General features: G+C 42.8%; 1 protein-coding gene across 4 annotated transcripts in view; it reads left to right on the top strand.

The window, feature by feature from the left end:
• Nucleotides 1-21,559, top strand: part of VIRMA (vir like m6A methyltransferase associated) — a 254,816-nt gene that overhangs the window by 99,704 nt on the left and 133,553 nt on the right. For all 4 annotated transcript variants that reach the window (XM_029591711.1, XM_029591710.1, XM_029591709.1 and 1 more), the window contains exon 6: nt 18,856-18,978. In XM_029591711.1, the coding sequence (XP_029447571.1) occupies nt 18,856-18,978 (123 nt within the window). The remainder of the gene's footprint in view (nt 1-18,855; nt 18,979-21,559) is intronic.

Below are 21,559 nucleotides of genomic sequence, written 5' to 3'. Positions count from 1 at the left end.
TTCTTTCAGTTATTATTCCTTTGTCACCAAGAGTCATGTCATGAACATGTTTGTTTTTTTTTTGTTTTGCCCCTGGTGGTTCCTCTATTCACCTTTGTCTTCCAGCTTGGTCGGAGCCAGTGCTGACATCTTTGTGCCTTGGTCATTCATTCACAAGGACCTAGTAGCATCTCCCCTTCTCCCCCCCCCCCCCTTTTTTTTAAAAGTTCCTCCCGTGGTTTCTAATCTGGTCATGGAAGCAATGGTGCTGAGCCGGGAGCCGTGCACCTGGGTGCCAACTGGAACCTTGTTTCAAAGACTCTAAAGCAAGCCACTAGGTGTTTCCCTTAATGATAACCATAACTCCTCAATGCGCCTCCTTCCCCTTCCACCCAGCCAACATAGATTGCGGAAGACTCGATCTGAAATTGAACCAGGGACCTTAAGAACATAGGAAGTGCCATGCTGGGTCAGACCAAGGTCCATCAAGCCCAGCATCCTGTCTCTGACAGTGGCCAGTTTGGGTCATAAGTACCTACCAGATCCTCAATAATAGATGTATTTCTTGTATCTCACTCCCAGGGATAAGTGATGTCTTTCCCAAGTTTACTTGGTTAATAACTATTTATGGATTTCTCCTTCAGGACGTTGTCCAGTTCTCTTTTGAATACCACTGTTAGTTGCCTTGATCACATCCTCTGGCAACAGATTCCATAGATTGATTGTATGCTGAGTGAAAAAATACTTCCTATGATTTGTATTAAATCTGCCGATTGCTGGTTTCATGGCGTGTTCCCTATACCTAGTGTTTGAAAGGATAAATTACTGTTCCCTATTTACCTGTTCCACCCCACTCATGATTTTATAAATTTCAATCATATCCCCTCTGTCATCTCTTTCCAATCCCCTTTTATCTTTTTTAAATAAATTAAAAATAAAAAAAATGTTGTCCTTCTTTGTACCTTTTCTGTGTCCACTTTGTCTTTTTAAGAAAGGGCTACAAGAACTGCATACAAAATGCAAGGTGCGTTTGCACCAAGGATCTATATAAAGGCATTATGATATTTTCAGTTTTGTTCTCTGCTCCTTTCCAAATAATTTCTAACATTTTATTTGCCTTTTTGACTGCCACTGAACATCGAGCTGAAGATTTCAAAGTATTGTCCATAAGGACTTTGAGGTCCTTTTTCTGGATGGTGACTCTTAACATGGAATCCAGCATCATGTACCTGTGGTTGGGATTATTTTTCCCTACGTGCAGGGCCGGTGGAAATACTAGACAGACCAGGTGGCTGCCTAAAGTGCCATTGGTCATGGGGCAGCCATGGCATGGTCTCGCCTTCCTGCCCACGCTGTCCGGAAAAGAAAGTGCCATGGTGTGGTCCCACATGGGCAGGAAAAAGTGAGACCATGCCATCGCCACCAGAAGCAGAAAGAAAAACAGCTCAAGCAGAGGCAGTATCAACTCGGGCCTGTGTGGCAGTGAAGAACAGGAGGAGCAGCAGCAGCGTGGCTGGAGCTGTGACAAGGAGCAGCAGCCGCCAGGAGGAAGTGAAGCAATGCGGCCCCACCCACTCAGGACGTAACATTGGCCAGTCCCTGCTCAGCAGGAGGAGTAAGAGGGAGAGAAGTCAGCCCCCCCAGGCCTGAAGAAAGGAAAAGTACCGTGGGCCATAGAGGCTGAAGGAGGAGGTTGTTGCTTTTGGCCTTGTGCTTCTGGGGGAGGGGCAGTGAGTGAGAGAATGTGTGTGTCTGTGTGTTTATGTATAAGAGAGGGCATGTCTGTGAACGCATGAATGAGAGAGAGGGCGTGTCTGCGCATGAGAATGGGAGAGAGGGCACGCGTGAATGGGAGAGAGGACGTGCCTGGGCGCGCGGGCGTGTCTGGGTGCGCGTGAATGGGAGAGAGGGCGTGTCTGGGTGCGCGCGAATGGGAGAGGGCGTGTCTGGGTGCGCGCAAATGAGAGAGGGCGTGCGCGAATGAGAGAGGGCGTGCCTGGGCGCGCGCGAATGAGAGAGGGCGTGTCTGGGTGTGTTTGAACGAGCAAGCATGTGTGTATGAGAGAGACTGGAGAGAGTTTGTGAGCAATAACCCCTGTCCTCTCCTCTCCTCTCCTCTCGCCAATGCAGAGCAATCTCAAGGCATCTGGAAATCAAAAGATCCCAAGTATGGTCAGCAGGGCATTTTTTTATCCTTATGAATTTTAATTATTGGGTGCTGTTTGATGTGTCTACTGTTTTTAAAGTGTTTATTGGTATTTGGAATATTTGTTGTTCTGTTCATCAGCTATTTTGAAATATTTCTTTTTATTAGTATGGTTTTACTCTAGTGATAATTTTTATTTTTTATTTTGTTTAATTTTATGAGAATAGTGATTTCAGTTTTTCTTTTGTTGCATTGCATAGAAAATCTGGCTGCTTATGGTTTCCAGTTCAGTTTCCAGTTCCAGTTCAGTTTTTGTCTACACATTTCTTTTTATAATTTATGGTGTCTTTATTCTGTATTTGGTGAGGGTTTGTCTGTGTTCTGCAAGTATGATCAAGGTGAAGTATTCTGCTAGCCTGTAGTTTCTGTGTAGGGATTTATAGTAGCCTGGCTTGTTCTACTTTCCTAATACGAGGCATATTGGTGTTTTAGGGCCTGGTGTAATATTTGTTATGTTGCTTTTTCATAGGTAGGGTTGTTACTTTTGAGTGCTAGCAATTAGTGGTGTTTTGCTTGGGAGGTTTACTGTATTAAAATTGTACTACAGTTTATTTATGGCTTTCTGAGCGACAAGCTCACATACATAAATATTACAATAGGCCTAATACCAATCTCAAGTGCCATTTTTACTTTTTTTCTGCAGAGTTTTCTGATTGGCACCACAGCAGTGCATGTACATATAAAATGTATCATGTGGTCTGTATTTAGACACAGTCTGGCTAGCAAAGTTAGCTAGATAAACTTCCAGCTAACTTTGGAGGTATATTCAATAGTGAAACTGCCCTATTGAATATAGTCAGCTATCTTAAAGTTAGCCAGCTAACTATAGCTGCCTAACTTTAAGACAGCTCTTTGGCCCGACCAGACTTAGCCGGCTAAGTCATCCGGCTAACTTTGAATATTGGAGATATCCGGCTAACTTAACTGGCTAACTCAACTCCTTCCAGTTATACCCCTGGAATGGCCCTAACTTAGCCGTCTAAATTCTAGCCAGTTATTTTATTAACTGGCTAGAATTTAGCAGGATAAGTGCCCAAATTATTAATTTAGCTCGCTAACTTCTGAGTTAGCTCGCTAAATGCTTTGAATACGGACTTCGTTATAAGTGATATTTTTACCTCAGAAGACTGTACTTTGAATGCTCTTTTTCATGTAAAATTATAAATGCATAACTTAATTGTGTGTGGGGAGGGTGTGACGCAAGGAGTGTGGCGGCAGGCTGCAAGTTTTGCCTAGGGCGCTTAATACCCTTCCATTGGCCTTGTCTATGTGCTTTACTTTGCATTTGTCCACATTAAATTGTATCTACCATTTAAATGCCTAGTTTCCTAATCTGCTGGATGTGGATTGGCATGTCCCTTTTGTGAATCTACAAGAAGTAGAGAGCTAGTGTATGCTTTTCAAACAAATGGTAATGGAACACACAAGGGAGGGTGTGATACTTGACCTGGTGATCAAAAATGGTGATATCTCAAATGTCCGCGTAACTGCCTACCTGAGCACCAGTGATCGTCAGAAGTGTGTCTTCTCTGTATCGCAAACAGGATACAGAGAAGACACACGAAGACCCAAGTTTTGAATTTCACAAATACAGACTTTGTCAAAATGAGAATGTTCCTATAGAAAGAACTGGAAGACTGGGAGAAAATGGGCAAGGTGGAACAACAGTGGGACAGTTTGAAAGGCGCTATTACAAGAGTAAGAGAAAAAAGAAACCAATCTGGTTCTCAAAGGAAGTGGCTAAAAAAATAAAGGCAAAAATAACAGTATTCAAAAAGTATAAAGGATCCCTGAAAGAGGAACACAAGGAAGAATACCTGGTAAAACTGTGGGACATGAAGAAAGAAATCAGGAAAGCAAAAGGTCATGCAAAAGAAAGGATTGCTACAGTGGTAAAGCGAGATGACAAAACATTTTTCTGATATATCGGAGAAAGAAGGAAGGTCTTAAGTAGTATAGTGAAATTGAAAGGTAATGAAAAACAGTGTGTGGAGAGAGACAAAGAAATGGCAGAAATGTTAAACAAATACTTAATTTCGGTGTTCACTAAAGAAGGACTGTTGCTGGTAGGCAAGATTGTAGATGGGGTGGGGTAGACAAAACTCAATTTATGGAACAGAATGTATGGGAAGAGCTAGGCAAACTGAAAGTAGACAAGGCCATGGGGCCAGATGAGGTACATCTCAGGATACTGAGGGAGCTCAGAAATGTGCCGAAGTACCTTTTCAGTAAATCCCTGGAAATGGGAGTGGTACTGCGGGATTGGAGAAGAACACACTGGTGGTCTCGCTTCACAAGAGTAGTAACAGAGAGGAGGCTGGAAACTACAGTGGTGGGAAAATTAATGGAGACACTGCTGAAGGGAAAGGATAGTGAACTATCTACAATCTGATGGGTTGCTGGATCTGAGGCAGTATGGATTCACCAGACAAATCTAATTGATTTTTTTGATTGGGTGACTAGAGAATTGGATTGAGGAAGAGCGCTCAATATGATCTACTTGGATTTCAGCAAAGCTTTTGATACGGTCCCTCATAGGAGGCTTGTGAATAAAATGAGAAGCTTGGGAATGAGTGCCAAAGTGGTGACGTGGATTACAGACTGGCTGATGGATAGGAAACAGTGTGTAATGGTAAATGGGACCTTCTCTGAAGAGAGAGCCATGTTGATCGGAGTTGGGACCGGTTCTGTTCAATATCTTTGTGAGTGACATGCAGAAGAGATAGATGGTAAAGTATGTTTATTTGCGGATGATACTAAGATCTGCAACAGAGTGGGCATGCCTGAAGGAATAGAGAGAATGAAAAGAGATTTAAGAAAGTTGGAAGAGTGGCTGAGGATCTGGCAGCTGGGATTCAATGTCAAGAAGTTTAGAGTCTGGGATGCAGTAATCCAAAAGAGCTGTATGTGAAGGGGGGTGAAAGACTGATGTGCAAAAACCAAGAGAAATCTTGGAGTGATAGTGGCTGGGGATCTGAAGATGGCGAAGCAATGTAACAAGGCGATAGGTAAAGCTAGAAGAATGCTGGGCTGCATAGAGAGAGGAATAACTAGTAAGAAAAAGAAGATGGTGATGCCTTTGTACAGGTCCTTAGTGAAGCCTCACCTGGAGTATTGTCAGTTCTGGAGCCCTTATCTCAAAAAGGATAGAGGCAGGGATGGGAGGCGGTCCAGAGAAGGGCGACGAAAATGGTTTGGGGTATGTATTGGAAGACTATGAGGAGAGACTGAAGGATCTGAATATATAAACCCTGGAAGAGAGGTGGTGCAAGGGAGATATGATACAGACCTTCAGATACCTAAAAGGTTTCAATGATGTATGGACTTCGAGCCTTTTCCATTGGAAAGAAAACAATAGAACTAGGTGTTATAGACCTGCTCCCCAAGAGGGGAGGAGTTAGCAATCTGTTATGAATCTGACTGCTGGATACTCTCGTTGAAGGAGGAGTTAGCAATCTGTTAGCGATCACCCCGCCAGGGGGGCGGAGTTAGCACTCTGTTACGGATCTTGCTAAGGAGTAGCAATCTGTTAGTGCTCTGCTTCCCCCAGAGGGAAGGAGTAGCAACTGTTATGCTTTGTTCCTGTAGAAAGATGAGCCAGCAACCTGTATGATCCCCACGGGGAGATAGCTATCTGATATGGATCAGCTTCCGCAGAGAGAAGAGTAATGGTCTGATGTAGGTTGGCTCCCACAGAGTGGCAGATGATAATACCACTCTATTAGTGTAAGGAGTAACACTTAGTAGGAATAGTGAATCCCTGGGCCGATGGCAGATGACAGCGCCCTCAAGTGGAGATCTTGAGAGGGACCACCGGCTAGGCTGGAGTATTGAGACAAACACAGATAGTTCTTTATTAGACTGGAAGTAGAACCACCAGAGGTGGCAGTAGTGAGTTGATATGCCCGGCAGGGCTGAAATCCCTCTGATACTGGAACTACGATCTCTGAGCTGCTGAACTGTAAGGAGAGACTATAGGTAGTGAGTAGACAGGGTATGCTGGGCATAACCAGTGGTAGATGATACACTCACCATTGTAGATATCTGTAGTGTCTTCTTTATGCAACAGAGAGTCTTCAGTATTCAGGAACAGGAGCCACAGGCAGTCTGAAATAGAACTCACAATAACTGTGTATGGGATGGCTTCTGGAATAGAAGAGAGGCTAGAAGAGATTTAGGAACGTAGGCCCTCGTGGAGCGAGTACCGGTTCCTATCTACAATCCGAAATGGTAACTCATGATCTCTGTACCTGCGATAACGTCTTAGGCTAAAGGGAGCCTTAGCGATTAGGAACAAGGGCCCTCGTGGAGCGAGTACCGGTTCCTGTCTGTAGAAGGACTCACTGTATTCACGTCTGCGATCGCCTCCAGGCAATAGGAGTCGTCTGAGTCTTCGGGAACGTAGGCCCTCGAGGAGCGAGTACCGGATCCCGTCCAACAATCTGAAATCAAGAATAGAGAGAGCGGAGCCCCCGAGGAGCGGGTACTCCTGATAAGTTTGAAAAGGCCAAGCAGTGGAGAAAGATTTCCCCTTGGTGACTCAGATCGTTGTTGCAAGTAGCGTGGACTGCCGAAGCAAGTCCCAATGGAGTTCCTTGCTAACTCGCTTGTAGTTAGCAAACAAAGACCTTTTAAATTGAAAACGGATGACGTCACTATGGGGGGATGCCCAAGAGGTTCACGCCCTTGCTGGTACAAAGTCTGGAGCGCGCGTGCGCCCTTACGTCATCAGGAACATGGCAGATCCGTAGCGTCAAGCCAGCCCAGGGATACCGGGACCAAGAAGCGGGGAGAAGCCGTGGCTGCATCTGTCCGTCTGAGCCGAAGGGAGTCACCACAAAAGTAGAGAGGGTGGAGCGAGGGAGAGAATAGATATGAACACAACACTAGGGGTCACAAAATGAAACTCCAGGGGGTCCGACTCAGAACAGTCAGGAAATATTTCTTCACGGAGAGGGTGATGGAGACCAAAAAGCCCTTCTGGATGAGGTGGTGACGAAGAAAATAGTCAAAGAATTTAAAGGAGCATGGGATAGACACTGTGGATTCTACAGGCTAGAGGATGGCAATGAGGTAAGTGAGCAGAGGGGTAACTTGCTGGTAGATGGTTACTACCCTCAGAAGAAGGCATGGAGATTAATACCCTTAACCAATATGCTTTGAGCTTTAATGCAACTGCAACATTGCTCCCCACCTAGATGGTGGTTACCACCCTTAACCAATAAGCCTTCATACTTTTGATGCAAATCCAGCAATGCGGGCGGCTTCAATGGCAGGGGAAAAGGAATATTGGATTCAGACAGCAACAAACGAGGGCCCCAACTTTAAGGCTTGATGGTTTTGATGCAAAGTGAAGAGACAAAGAAGATCGGTGTAAAAGGAAGCCTTTATTGAAAATTGCCCGACTCTCGCTGAGTTTCACTCTTATAAGAGCTGCCTCAGGGGCTACTGTTTTTAACCGGTTTCTTCAATTTTGAAAGATTCAGTGGAAGGTCATCTCAGATTGTTAATAACCCGTCTCAATGCTGTTGATAGTCAATCCGGCATATGATGATATATTTATTTGAAATCACAAGCTGGCAAACAGGCGTGATTATTAATAAGTTCAAGTTGTTCAGTGCCAAATTGTATACAGCATAACAACTTCCTGATTTCAGATAGTCATTGTGAGCATGGCAACACACTGTAGCACATATCGAGAACTGGAAACGGTGGCAAATACTATCGGGGGTATCTATGTTCTCACAGCATTTATTGAAAAAAGCCTGCCAAAAAACAAAAAATTTGGTACTGAACAGCTTGAACTTATTAATAATCGTGTCTGTTTGCCAGCTTGTGATTTCGAATAAATATAATATCAAATGCTGGATTGACTGTATCAACAGCACAGAGACGGGTTATTAACAATCTGTGATGACCTTCCACTGAATCTTTCAAAATTGAAGAAACCGGTTAAAAACAGTATTTATTTATTTAATTTATTTATTTGTTCAGTTTTATATACCGTCATTCGGTTCAGCCATCATAACTGTTTACAAAAATCAAACAGAGAATAAACCATTAAAAACATTGATGCATAAATTAATAGTGGAAAACAAGAAGGGATCGGGGAGAGGTTGGTGGTGAAAAAGGGAGCATAAGGAAAAGAAGGGAAAAGGATAGTGGTAACAGTGTTGGTATTTAAACATATTCAGGATGGTCTTCTAGTGTTAATTATAAGTTCATATTGCTATTATAATGGTCATTGCCAGACGATATTTCATTATCTCTTTTGCATGAGTATGGTTGGTAGTCCTGGTTAAAATTAGATTGTTGAAATAAATAATCATTAACGTAGACTTTATGAAAAGGAAAAGTCTTTAGATCTTTTTTGAAAGTTTTGATATTCGTTTGAGTTCTTAAATAAGGTGGTAAGGAGTTCCATTTTTTAGGACAGGCTATGGAGAAAGCTCTATTTCTTGTTGTTGAAAGATGAGCATCTTTGATGGGTGGAATTATTAGACGAGAGGTATTATTTGATTGAAGATTCCTGTTTTTGTTCTGTAACGTGATTTTTAAGCTTGTTTGTTTGTGGTGATCGGAATGAATTAATTTGTGTATAATTATTAAAATCTTATAACCAATTCGTGATTTAATAGGGAGCCAGTGTAGTGAAGATAATATAGGGGTAATTTGATCATTCTTTTTTTTCCAGTTAAAATTCTTGCTGCAGCATTTTGAAGAATCTGTAAAGGCTTGATGTTGATATATGGAAGTCCAATCATAAGGGAATTACAGTAATCAATGGTTGAGAAGATAATTAGTTGTAAAACTGTTCTGAAATCTACTAAATTTAGAAAAGGTTTTATCCGCCGTAGAATTAGGAGTTTGTGATAACCTTCTTTGATTTTGATGGTAATGTGGTTATTATAAGATAGGTTATTGTCAATTATTACTCCAAGGTTTCTGGCGTGATTGACAGGGGATATTGGCTTAATTTGATTGTTAGTTGTGAATAATGGTGCTGGTAATACAATGGGTTTTTTGTTCATTATAAGTATTTCGGTTTTATCAATGTTGATTATGAGTTTTAATTTTGTAAGGAGGAGTTTGATTGATTCAAGTAATAAAGACGTGTCTTTATAAGTATCATCAATGGAGTTTCTTATGGGAATTAAAAGTTGTATGTCATCAGCATAAAGGTAGTGGGTGATTTGCAGATCATTTAATAGCTGGCAAATTGGTAAGAGGTATATGTTAAAGTCGCAGATAACGCTGAACCTTGAGGAACTCCAGTATTGAGGGTAATTTTTTTAGAGATGTTGTTATTAAATGAAACTTGATAAGTTCTGTGGAGAGATAAGATGAAAACCATTGTAATGTAGTCTCAGCTAAACCAATTTCAGATAGTTGTTCTAGAAGAATTTGATGATTAACTGTGTCAAAAACTGCAGAGAGGTCAAGGAGTACTAGTAGATATTGCTTTCCATTATCAAATCCTCTTAAAATAGTATCATTTAGAGAGAGAAGGAGAGTCTCAGTATTTAGGTTTTTTCTGAAACCATATTGGTTTGGAGATAGGAGGTTGTTAGTTTCCAGGTAATCATCGAGTTGAGAGTGAACAACTTTATCTATGATTTTGGCAATAAAGGGTAGATTTGAAATAGGCCGATAATTTGATAGGTTATTCAGATTGAGGTTATTCTTTTTTAATATGGGTTTGATAATTGCAGATTTGAGACAATTAGGATAATTTCCTTCAGTAAGTGATAGATTGACGATCTTGGTGATTAAATTTTTTATAATAGGTTCAACTGACTTGAGGCTTGTAATGTGTATGCTATCCAGAGGGTGGTTGGCAGGATTCATTTTCTTGATGATAGACTGAATCTGGATGTTGGAGGAGGTGTCAAAATGTCAGTAGTCCCTGAGGCAGCTCTTATAAGAGTGAAACTCGGCCAGACTCGGGCAAGTTTCAATAAAGGCTTCCTTTTACACTGATCTTCTTTGTCTCTTCGCTTACCAGCTATATTGGATCGGCTTCCGCTTTGTTTTTTGGTTTTGATGCAATGCAGCATTGCTCTCTGCTTCAAAGGAAGGGGATAGGGGGTGGAAGGAAGAGCAATTTGGATTTAGAGACAACCAACACAAGCCATGACTTTGAGCCATGACTTTTTTACAGTCTGGGGTATTGATGCACAGACATTAAGGAAAAAACACAGGACTGCTGCTACGGCCAAGTCCATAAGCAAAGCACATCAAGCAGTACTGATTAAGACATGGGGGTAATCGGCACAGCAGATATTCCATAGGAAGACTGGATGAACCATTGGTCCTTTTCTCCCGTCATTTCTGTGTGTCTAGTCTCACAAAGTCCTTCTGCAATTCTTCATAATCTGCTGCCATTTTAATGACTTGAAATCATTTTGTGTCATCTGCAAATTTGGTCACCTCACTTGTCATTCCTTTCTTCAGATCATTTATGAAAATGCTAAATAGAAATGATTTCAATACTGACCTCCAGGGGACTCCACTAACAACCTTTCTCCATTGGGAAAACTGACCATTTAGTCCTACCCTCTGTTTTCAGTTATTTGTCCAGTTACCAGTCAACAATAGGATACAGCCTCCAATCCCATGATATCTTAATTTCCTTAGGAGCCTCTCATGAGGGACTTCATGAAATGCCTTCTGAAATTGAAAATACACTATATAACTGGCTCAGCTTTGTCTGCATGTTTATTTACACCCTTAAAAAAAAAAAATTAATAAGTTGGTAAGGCAAGACTTCTGTTTGCAAAACTCATGTTAACTCTCGTCCATTAGACTATGTCTGTTTATGTGGTCAGTAATTTTGTTTTTAAGATAGCTTCGACCATTTTGCCTGGCACCACCATCAGGCCCACCAGTCTATAGTTTCCTGGATCCCTTTTTGAAAACTGGCATCACATTGGCCACCCTCTATTCTTCTGGTATTGTGGCTGTTTTAAAATGATAGGTTACAAATCACCAGAAACAGGTTTGCAATTTCATTTTTGTATTCCTTCAGAATTCTAGGGTCCCGTGGCAGCCCTCCCTCTCCCCCCATTGGCTGTTGCAAGATGGGAACTGCAGCAGCTATTCTGCATCCTTGTCCTCTGGTGTTGGGCAGCCCTAATTATATGAGCCTGAGCCCTAAGTGGGTGGGCCACTTTACAACAGCTCTGATCCTCACACAATTTATTTAAGTGCCTGGGTCCCACATATGATGGTTCTGTGAAAACATACATGAAAATATTTAAATTTGGTTTATTTGTTATTAATTATTCTTTGGTTCAAGCTATGGCTATGCTATTGTGGATTGTGAACTGGTTAAAAGATGGAATAAAGAGTAAGATTAACAATTCATTTTTTTCAATGGAGGATGGAAATAGTGCAGCGCCCAAGAGATCTGATTCTCCTTAACAAACATTCATCTACATTCCATCAGGTCAAGCCCACCAGTGGGTTATGCACCTCTGCCAGCAGATGGAGATGGAGCAAAAACTGACATCATGGCTATATAGGCCTGCCCTGATATCAGCCCGCCAGTATTCTTCGTCTCAGCAGATGGTGGACATTCATTTCCCTATGGCTGATTGCCTGTGAGTAAAAGATAAAGAGAGAAAAGAAGAAGCACAAAAGGAGACATCACGAAAACAAGACGTCTATGTAGCACCACTTGCCTCCTTAGGTGATACGTTCGGTCCCTCCCTCAGAGTGCCTTCAGTCTGGTAGCCTTGGGTGGCGTGGATTTAAAATTTACTTAGTGGTTGCAGGCCGAGAGAGGATAGGTGGCAAAGGCTTTCGCCCTCTCCCTCCATAGCCTGGACCTGTTCCTGCTCTCAGTCAGGGAGGGCTGAGCTCAGTTAAAGTTTTTACTTTATAAAAAAAAACAAAAAAAAAAACCAGGAGAAAGAGGAGTTTTCCTACTGGATCTGTTTCCTCGGCATTTGGCCTTCCTCCTCACATCTCTGGGGAATTCTGTGAGGTGTGGAGGTAGTTCAGGAATGGCGGGTTGAGCAGTCATTTGGCTAGGCCCCGCTCTCATCCTTCTCCCTTTTTGGTGCATGGTAGGCTGTGAGGGTGATTTTGCGCATTTTTACACTGTGCCATCAGCGCATCCCTATTGTACACCTGTTACCGACTGTGTGTCCAAAAAGTTCGGCATCCTTTTTTCTGGATGCATACCTTGGGTGCCTGACTTGGGTGTTCCTTGAGCATGTGTGTACCTGGATGCCAGGTTTGGGTGTCCAGTTTGGGCAAGTGTACTATGTGTGTACCTGGATGCACAATTTTATGCGTCCATTTTGTGCGTGGCTTTTACATGTGGGGTGCCTGACTGCACTTTTTTGTGTTTATAGCTGCATGCCACATCAGGGCGATACAGCCAAATCTTTCTTTAAGCCATTGTCAGTGCTGCATGGATATTCGTGGGGATTTACCTTCTCTTCATTTTGCTGGTGATGGTCCATCTCCTGGGTCTGAGGGGAGTGGGACTTAGAACAACACGATACTGGTGTCTCCTTCTTCAGTTGATCCATGGGCCGACTCCTTAGGGGAAACTCGCTCTCAGGATGTCAGGTTTGGACCTATGGACCCATCCTCCTTTTCCTGGCTGAAATTCTTCCAGGGATTACAGACATTTTTACAGGGGTGGTCTTCTGAATCGACTATACCTACTGGTTTTTAGCCATGTGCTCAGAGTTCTTCTGTGTCTGCCACCACAGTCAAGCACTGTGGCTCAGCGTGGTCTGAGAAGCTCAAATCCAGGTTGATAAAGATGACATCAATGATGGTGGTGGTTTTCCTGTTGAGGAAGGGGAGATTCCCTCAGTTTTGGAGCCACATAGAACTCTTCTCCGTTTCTTTCATAGAGATGAGTTGCTGAGCTTGATCTCTTAGACTTTTGAAGACCCTCGGAGTGGCTGGGAAAAGATGCGGGCTCTGGAAGTGGAGCCCCTTGATCTTCTCAATGAAGATTTGCTGGCTCACCTGTTAGTACAGGAGATAGGTGGGTGCCTATCTCATTTTTATCACAGGTGGGCCCAGATTACTTTGGATCAATGGGTTCTCAAAGTGGTTCGGGACATATATGCTCTAGAATGTCTTTGCATCCCTCAGGATGTCTTTGATATCTCTGTGCAACTCCCCTCAGAAGAGGGTAGCAGTGGAAGCTACATTACAAAGGCTGTTGGATTTGAAAGCTGTGATTCCTGTTCCCAAATCGCAGAAAAATATTAATTTTGTCGTGCCCAAGAAGGAAGGGTCTTTTCAACCTAATTCTCTATTTCAAGGGCATCATCCATCATTTGCGAGTCATACATTTCAGAATAGAAACTGTGCACTCTGTCATAATGGCAGTGCAAGCAGGGGAATACGTCACATCTCTGGATCTGACGTAGGCATATCTGCATATTTCCATTCATTGGGAACATCAACAGTTCCTTCGGTTTGCCATTCTAAATCGTCAATACCAGTTTCAGACCTTGCCTTTTGGGCTGGCCACATCACTCAGGACCTTTTCCAAGGTCATGGTGGTGGTAGAGACAGTCCTTTGCAAAGACAGAATTCAAGTTCACACCTATTTGGATGACTGGTTGATTCGGGCCAAGAGCATGGAAGAGAGTCTTTGCAGTTCTTGCTAGGTGGTTTCATTGCTACAGGATTGAGGCTGGGTGGTGAATCTGGCCAAGAGCAATTTGCAACCATCTCAGACTCTGGAGTATCTCAGGGTTCGCTTCAATACAAGGCAGGGCAGAGTATTTCTGCCAGAAACTCAAATGCAAAAGTTGATGGTTCAAATCTGAACCCTGACGAACACTGTTTGCCCAATCGTGTGGTCTTATTTGCAGGTCCTGGGGTTGATGGCTGCTGCATTGGAAGTAATTCCCTGGGCAAGGGCACATATGCTACCTCTTCAGCTTGTGTTGCTTTCTCGATGGAGCCTGCGATCGCAGAATTATGAGGTGAGGCTGCTTCTACTGTTGGAGGTGAGTTCTCAGTTGAACTGGTGGTTATAGGCAGATCATCTCAGGAAGGGAGTTTCCCTGGAGATGCTGGATTGATTGGTGTTCACGACAGATGCGATCCTTCTGGACACAGGGGCTCAATGTCAGGAGTTGATGGTGCAAGGGCACTGGAATGCAGAGGAGCGACAGTGGAACATCAACAGATTGGAAGCATGGACGGTTTGGTTAGTGTGCTTGAAGTTCACAGAGTGTCTAGAGGCTTGGGCGGTCTGGATAATATCTGACAATGCAATGATGGTGGCTTACATCAATTGTTAGGGTGGAGCCAAGAGCAACAGGTGTCGAAGGAGATAGATGCACTCATGGTGTGGGCAGAGCAACATCTTCTAGGCATAGCTGCCTCTCAAATTGCTGGAAAGGACAATATCAGAGCTGACTCCCTCAGCAGGAGAAACTTGGACCCAGGAGAATGGGAGCTGGTGAGGGAAGCCTTTCAGCTCCTTCTGAACCGCTGGGGCCTACTGGACCTAGACCTGTTGGCGGCCTCAATGCAAAGCTTCCATGTTTTCAATTGTAGATGAGGCCCCAAAACACTGGGCATCAATTCTCTCGATCAGGGGTGGTCATGTGGCACCCTGTTGCATGTGTTTCTGCCCTGGCTCTGAGAGGCAGGATTGTCTGGAAGATTGCAAGTCAAACCAACACCACCTTTTTAGTGTCTCCGCATTGGGCTTGGAGGCTGTGGTATGCCGATCTCCAGAGACTGCTAATGGGCAGTCCCCTCAGGCAAGCTTCTTGGAAGGATTTGTTACATAAGAACATAAGAAATTGCCATACTTGGGTCAGATCAAGGTCCATCAAGCCCAGCATCCTGTTTCCAACAGTAGCCAGTCCAGGCAACAAGTACCTGGCAAGTACCCAAACACTAAGTACTGATGCCAGTAATAGCAGTGGCTGTACTCTAAGACAACTTGATTAATAGCAGTTAATGGACTTCTCCTCCATGAACTTATCTAAACCTTTTTTAAATGCAGCTACATTAAGTGCACTAAAAACATACTCTGGCAACAAATTTCAGAGCTTAATTGTACGTTGAGTGTGAGAATTTTCTCCAGTTAGTTTTAAATGTGCTACTTGCAACTTCATGGAGTGCCCCCTTGTCCTTCTATTATTCAAAAGAGTAAATAACCAATTCACATTTACACGTTTTGGACCTCATGATTTCAAAGACCTCTATCATATCCCCCCTCAGCCGTCTCTTCTCCAAGCTGAACAGCCCTAACCTCTTTAGCCTTTCCCAATAGGGGAGCTGCTCCATCCCCTTTATCATTTTGGTCACCCTTCTCTGTACCTTCTCCATCACACCTATATCTTTTTTGAGTTGCGGCAACCAGAATTGTACACGGTACTCAAGATGTGATCTTACCATGGAGTGATAGAGGCATTATAACATTTTGTGTTTTATTCACGATTCCCTTCCTAATAATTCCTAACATTCTGTTTGCTTTTTTGGCTGCTGCAACACACTGAGCTGACGATTTCAATGTATTATCCACTATGACGCCTAGATCTTTTCCTGGGTGGTAGCTCCTAATATGGAACCTAATATAGTGTAACTACAGCATGGATTATTTTTCCCTATATGTATCACCTTGTACTTGTCTACATTAAATTTCTTCTGCCATTTGAATGCCCAGTCTTTCAGTCTTTCAAGGTCCTGCTGCAATTGATCACAATCTGCTTATGATTTAACTACTCTGAATAATTTTATATCATCTGCAAATTTGATTACTTCAATCATATTACTTTCCAGATCATTTATAAATATATTGAAAAGCACAGGTCCAAGTACAGATCCCTGAGGCACTCTACTGTTTACTCTTTTCCACTGAGAAAAATGACCATTTAATCCTATATCTGTTTCCTGTCTTTCACCTAGCTTGTAATCCATGAAAGGACACCACCTCCTATCCCATGACTTTTTAGTTTCCTTAGAAGCCTCTCATGAGGAACTTTGTCAGAAGCCTTCTGTAAACTCAAATACACTAGATCTACTGGCTCACCTTTATCCACATGTTTATTAACCCCTTCAAAAAAGTGAAGCAGATTTGTGAGGCAAGACTTACTTTGGGGAAATCCTTGCTGACTGTGTTCCATTAAACCATGTATTTGTATATGCTCTGTGATTTTGATCTGTAGAATAGTTTCCACTATTTTTCCCGGCACTAAAGTCAGGCTTACTGGTTTATAGTTTCCTGGATTGCCCCGGGGCCCTTTTTAGATATTGGGGTTACATTGGCCACCCTCCAGTCTTCAGGTACCAAGGATGATTTTTAATGATAGGTTACAAATTTTAACTAATAGATCTGAAATTTCATTTTTTAGTTCCTTCAGAATCCTGGTGTGCATTCCATCTGGTCTAGATGATTTGCTACTCTTTAGCTTGTCAGTCTGGCCTACTACATCTTCCAGGTTCACAGTGGTTTGGTTCAGTTCATTTGAATCATCACCCTTGAAAACCATCTCCAGAACCGGTATCTCCCCAACATCCTCATTAGTAAACACAGAAGCAAATAATTCATTTAGTCTTTATGTAATGGCCTTATCTTCCCTAAGAACCCCTTTAATCCGTTTGTTATCTAACGGTCCAACAGACTCCCTCACAGGTTTCTTGCTTCGGATAAGTTTAAAAATTTTTTATTATGAGTTTTTGTCTCTACGGCCAACTTCATTTCATATTCTCTTAGCCTGCCTTATCAATGTTTTACACTTAATTTGACAATGCTTATACCTTTTCCTATTTTCTTCATGTGGATCCTTCCAATTTTTGAAGGAATTTTTTTTGGCTAAAATATCCTCTTTCACCTCACCTTTTAACCATGCCGGTAATAATTTTGCCTTCCTCCCACCTTTCTTAATGCTTGGAATATATCTGGACTGCACTTCTAAGATTGCTCCATGAGGATCCAGGTCGATTTTTGTCTTACGGTTTGGTCATTGAAAGGGCTTGGTGGTTGAAGCTGGGTTATTCGCTGGCTGTGATTTCCACCTTACTTCGGATCAAGAAATTTTCTACTTCTTTCTTCCTCTTGCTTGTTATAGTGGGAGAGTCAATGGATTGCCTTTGTCTTACTATCCCGATGTAGCCTTTTTATTGAAGAGAATTAAGCATCTTCGCCCCCTTTATAACTGTTAAGGACCAGACAACCTATGCAATACCAGCAGTTTTCACAAGTGTGAAAATATATTAATATCTCTGTGTGTGTATATTTGCATCTATGCTCAGTCATTCCACACAAGGTATATTACCCAATAGGAATACTAACAGTATAAAAATTACAGTAAGTAAAGCAAAACTACTCCAAGGAATAGGTCTAATGAAGCAAATAAAAGCACACACCTGATTGGATACGAGGATTCACTAGCATCTGATAATTTTCTTATTATATATACAATTTTGTGTCCTGTACAAATTAGGACACCACCTCCAATCCCATGACCACCTAATTTCCTGAGGAGTATCTCATGAAGGACTTTGTCAACTGCCTTTTGAAAACCTGAATACACTATATCAACTGCCCCACTTTAGTCTACATGTTTGTTTACCCTCAAAACAAAAAGAATCTAGTAAATTTGTAAGGAAAGACTTCCATTTACAAAATTCAGGTTGACTGTCCGTCCCCCCCCCCCCCATTAAGCCATATCTATTTATGCAGTCAGTAATTTTGTTTTTAAGAATAGCTTCGACCATTTTCCCCAGCACCAACATCAGGCTAACCCGTCTCTCTCTCTCAGGGGCCGATGCAGTACAACTGCGTAGAAAGCGGGCACTGAACAGTCAGCGCCCGCTTTCTTAACACGTCCCAGGCACCCAAGGGGGGGCACCATGCAATATTTAAATTAGGGGTCGCGTTAGCTTGCGCGGTCCCCCAGCGCCTCCTTGCTAATGCGACCCCAGTCGAAATCCCTAACTCGGCCGTCTGCTGGTTAGGAAAACCGACACTGATTTTAACGATGTCAATTTTCCTAACTCGGCCGTCTTTTAAGTACTGTTTCTTTATGCATTTAAAACAAGTCCTAGACGCACTTTTTTTTTTGCATCTGGAGTGAATGCTAATAGCCTCAATCACATGCATTTGTATGTGATTAGCGCTATTAGACTCACTCCGCGACGGACGCACGTTGAATAGGCGCTAATCCCCTTATTGCATTAGGGGATTCATTAGCGTCTATTCAACCTGCGTCCGACTGCACACTGTATTACATTGGCCCCTCTGTTGCTCTTTCTATAACAAAGTATAGTTCAACTTATCCTCATTCAGTATGGCATTACTGGCTAGTTATCAGTAGGCTGCAGACATGGTAGCTCCTAGCTGCTAATTTATGATAGTATTGCGCACTGACTAATTTTATTTTAGCTATTGTTTCTCCTGTGGAAAGTTATCTTTTTATTGCAGTAATCTAATAGCAGAAAGGCTGGAGGTTTGTTTGCTATGTAATATCAGAGACATAGTTTCAAAGGATTGGTTTTTATGATAGCCTCATAAAACTGGTGGCATACTGGTAAAGTTGACATTATACTGTTTTCCTATTTTGTAGCCTCATTTTAACCTTGCAGAATGTTAAAATTAAACTTATCAAAGTTTCAGAATCCATTACAACCTTTTACTAATATTTGTATTTTGTATACCAAAAACATAGCTGATGGGGATAACGATGATCAGTACAATGGAAGTCCACCAAGACCACAGCCCCGCGGACCCAGGACTCCTCCAGGCCCTCCACCTCCTGATGATGATGAAGATGAGCCCATGCCAGTGTCTGGTAAGAGCACGTGGCCATCTGCATGCTTTCTTTCTCTGAGATTGTGCTGCTATCTGGAGGCAGCAAGGTATTTTTCTATAGATAAGCAGGCTGAATTAACCATGCTGTTTGGTTGGCGTCGTCTGACGGTTCACTAGATGGAGCCTTCTCTCCAAGCTTACAGAGCTTTGCTCTTCTGAGCATGTGCAGCAGTTCCCGCGCGATTGAGTGTAGTGAGGTCTCCTTACTTTCATTTTTTCTGCACCTACGCACAGACGTGTGGAGAACCTTTTCTCCAGATTGTCTCCTCAACGAGAATTTCTCATTGCATTTGCAAACCTCCAACAGCACTTTTAAGTGCTATTGTGTTGAAGAAGACTCCGGGCTTCAAATACAAATGGGCATAATTAATTTTATATGTGCCTCGGGCCTGAAATGACTAGGCTAATTGCTGCGGCCAGATGTCATCGCAAGCACAACGGCAGAGGGCCCAAAAGATTGCCTGTCTGAGGGAAGAAAGCATGGTCTTATCTGCATTGGGAAGTTATGCTGCTTCCCTGAAGCATTCAACACAATCCTCCTCAGGCATGAAGAGCCATCATCTGGATCCACATAGATAGCCTGCATCTATTGGCCCTTCAGAAAGGCTTAGTATATTGTCGAAGCTGAAGGCTAAACGCCCAAAGGGTCATGAAGCCACGGCTCTGAAGTTAAAGATGGCTTCCACTGGCCTTGAAACTGTGATGCATATCCTAAGCTGATCTCTGCATCAAAGAGCAGTGTTTCAAAATGCTCCATTCATCCTGCATCAAGGGGAAGCACTTCGATAATCCCATGGCATGACTCCTCAAACCAGCCGTCACAAGATGCACCAAGCCGCAATCCTATGAAGCATGCGTCGAGGCAGGGATAAGGCTGCAAAGCACTGAAGCATGCACCAGACGGTGCACCGAAGCATAAGGCACAAGAATCCATAAAGAAACCTAGGACGGAGGCACTGCCGCAGGCGCCGCATACCAAAGGCAGGCAAACAAAGCAAATTGTCAAATGACTTCTGAAACACATAAACATGGTGCGCCTCTGAGTACGAGGAGCAAAGAGTGCACAACATCAAATCCCTAAAACATCTGCCATATCAACACATAGAACCAAGTCCGTGGATCCCTAAGAGGATAAAAGATCAAGAACAAATCTCTACACCAGCTGCCCTGTGGATTGAGATAGAAAAAGTATCTAGAACCATTTCTAATCAGGCTTGGTCATCACCATCACGACCAATACTCTACTATCTCTTCGATCTCGTCAGAGAGCGGAAAGCTGGTCTGCTCAGGCCTCTGTTTAGAATTACTTCGTATATGTGAAGCTTCCCATCTTCAGGAAGAGTTGTATCCAAGAGAGAGAAATCTGACCAGAACCATTACATTTTAGTCTAGTCTAACCTCCAACTCCTGCTATTGCGATGGCAACCATTCTGCTTCCGATGAGCCACAGGCAGTTTCTACCATGTCTCCTCGCCAAGACATGCTGAATGAATTAATGTCATTGGAGGAGGCACTCCCATTATCCCCAGGGACATGTTCCAGCCAGGAGATGGAACAATTTTCATCAATTCTCAGAAATTTCTTCACTTCTCTGCACCCTCAAGTGCAACTGCCAGTTTTCCCGGGGTTTGTAACTAATAGTGCTCCTTCATGGAAGAAAATTTCTCCTTGATTACCTGAATCTACATCTCTACTTTACGAGATTCCACAATCTCCACCATCAGAGGATACTTCTAATTTACCTAATCCAGTAGAGGAAAGCAGCCCGTTTCCTTCTCCCCAGTCTGGTCTTCCAAGGGATCCTTGCCTAATCATTCACTAGCTAGTTCAACAGGAATTTCATCTGGTACCGTGGAGGAACCTCCTGAACACTCCTCTCTGCTGGAAGATCTTTCTAACTCCAGATTCATGGAGAGGCTGGGAACTATCTTGAAGGTGGAAGTCCAAAAGATGCCTGACCCATGTTCAGAGATATTAGGCCTCTTGAAAATTCTAGATATTCCAGTGGAGCCCACAGTGGAGCCATGCTAGAGTTGGTTTTGATGAAAACATAGGAATCCAATTTTTTTGGGTTACCTGTGGCTAGAAAACTAGACCAAGTTTCACCTCAGAAAGTCCCTGAGTTATAGAATAATACATTTTCCTCTTGCTTCAATAGTGGTGGAATCTGCAATGAAAAGAGCTAAAAAGATGAGACTCCATTCAAATGCTGTCCCAGGAAAAGACCATAAGATCTTGGATGACTTTGGCTATTAGGTTTTTCAGAGCTTGATAAATCAAGAATATAACAGCATCAATTCTATATGGTGCAATATTTGTATGAATGCCTGCAAAAATTGAAACCATTGGTGAGATCGGAAATGGGAGAATGGATATCGCCTCAGTCATTCCACGCTTTGGAGGAAGGTATAAGACACCTACTTTGTTTGGTTTATGAGGCTTTTGAGACTACAGATCACACTTCTACAGTGTTGATTGCCTCCCGCTGAATGGCCTGGCTAAGAACTACTGCCATTAGAGAAGATATTCACGAGTAACTGGCAGACTCTCCCATGCCTGGG

The sequence above is a fragment of the Rhinatrema bivittatum genome, chromosome 2 (genome assembly GCF_901001135.1).
Source record: "Rhinatrema bivittatum chromosome 2, aRhiBiv1.1, whole genome shotgun sequence".
In the NCBI taxonomy this organism is placed as follows: domain Eukaryota; kingdom Metazoa; phylum Chordata; class Amphibia; order Gymnophiona; family Rhinatrematidae; genus Rhinatrema; species Rhinatrema bivittatum.
Note: the sequence above shows the minus strand (reverse complement) of the source record. Positions and strands in the feature narration are given on the sequence as shown.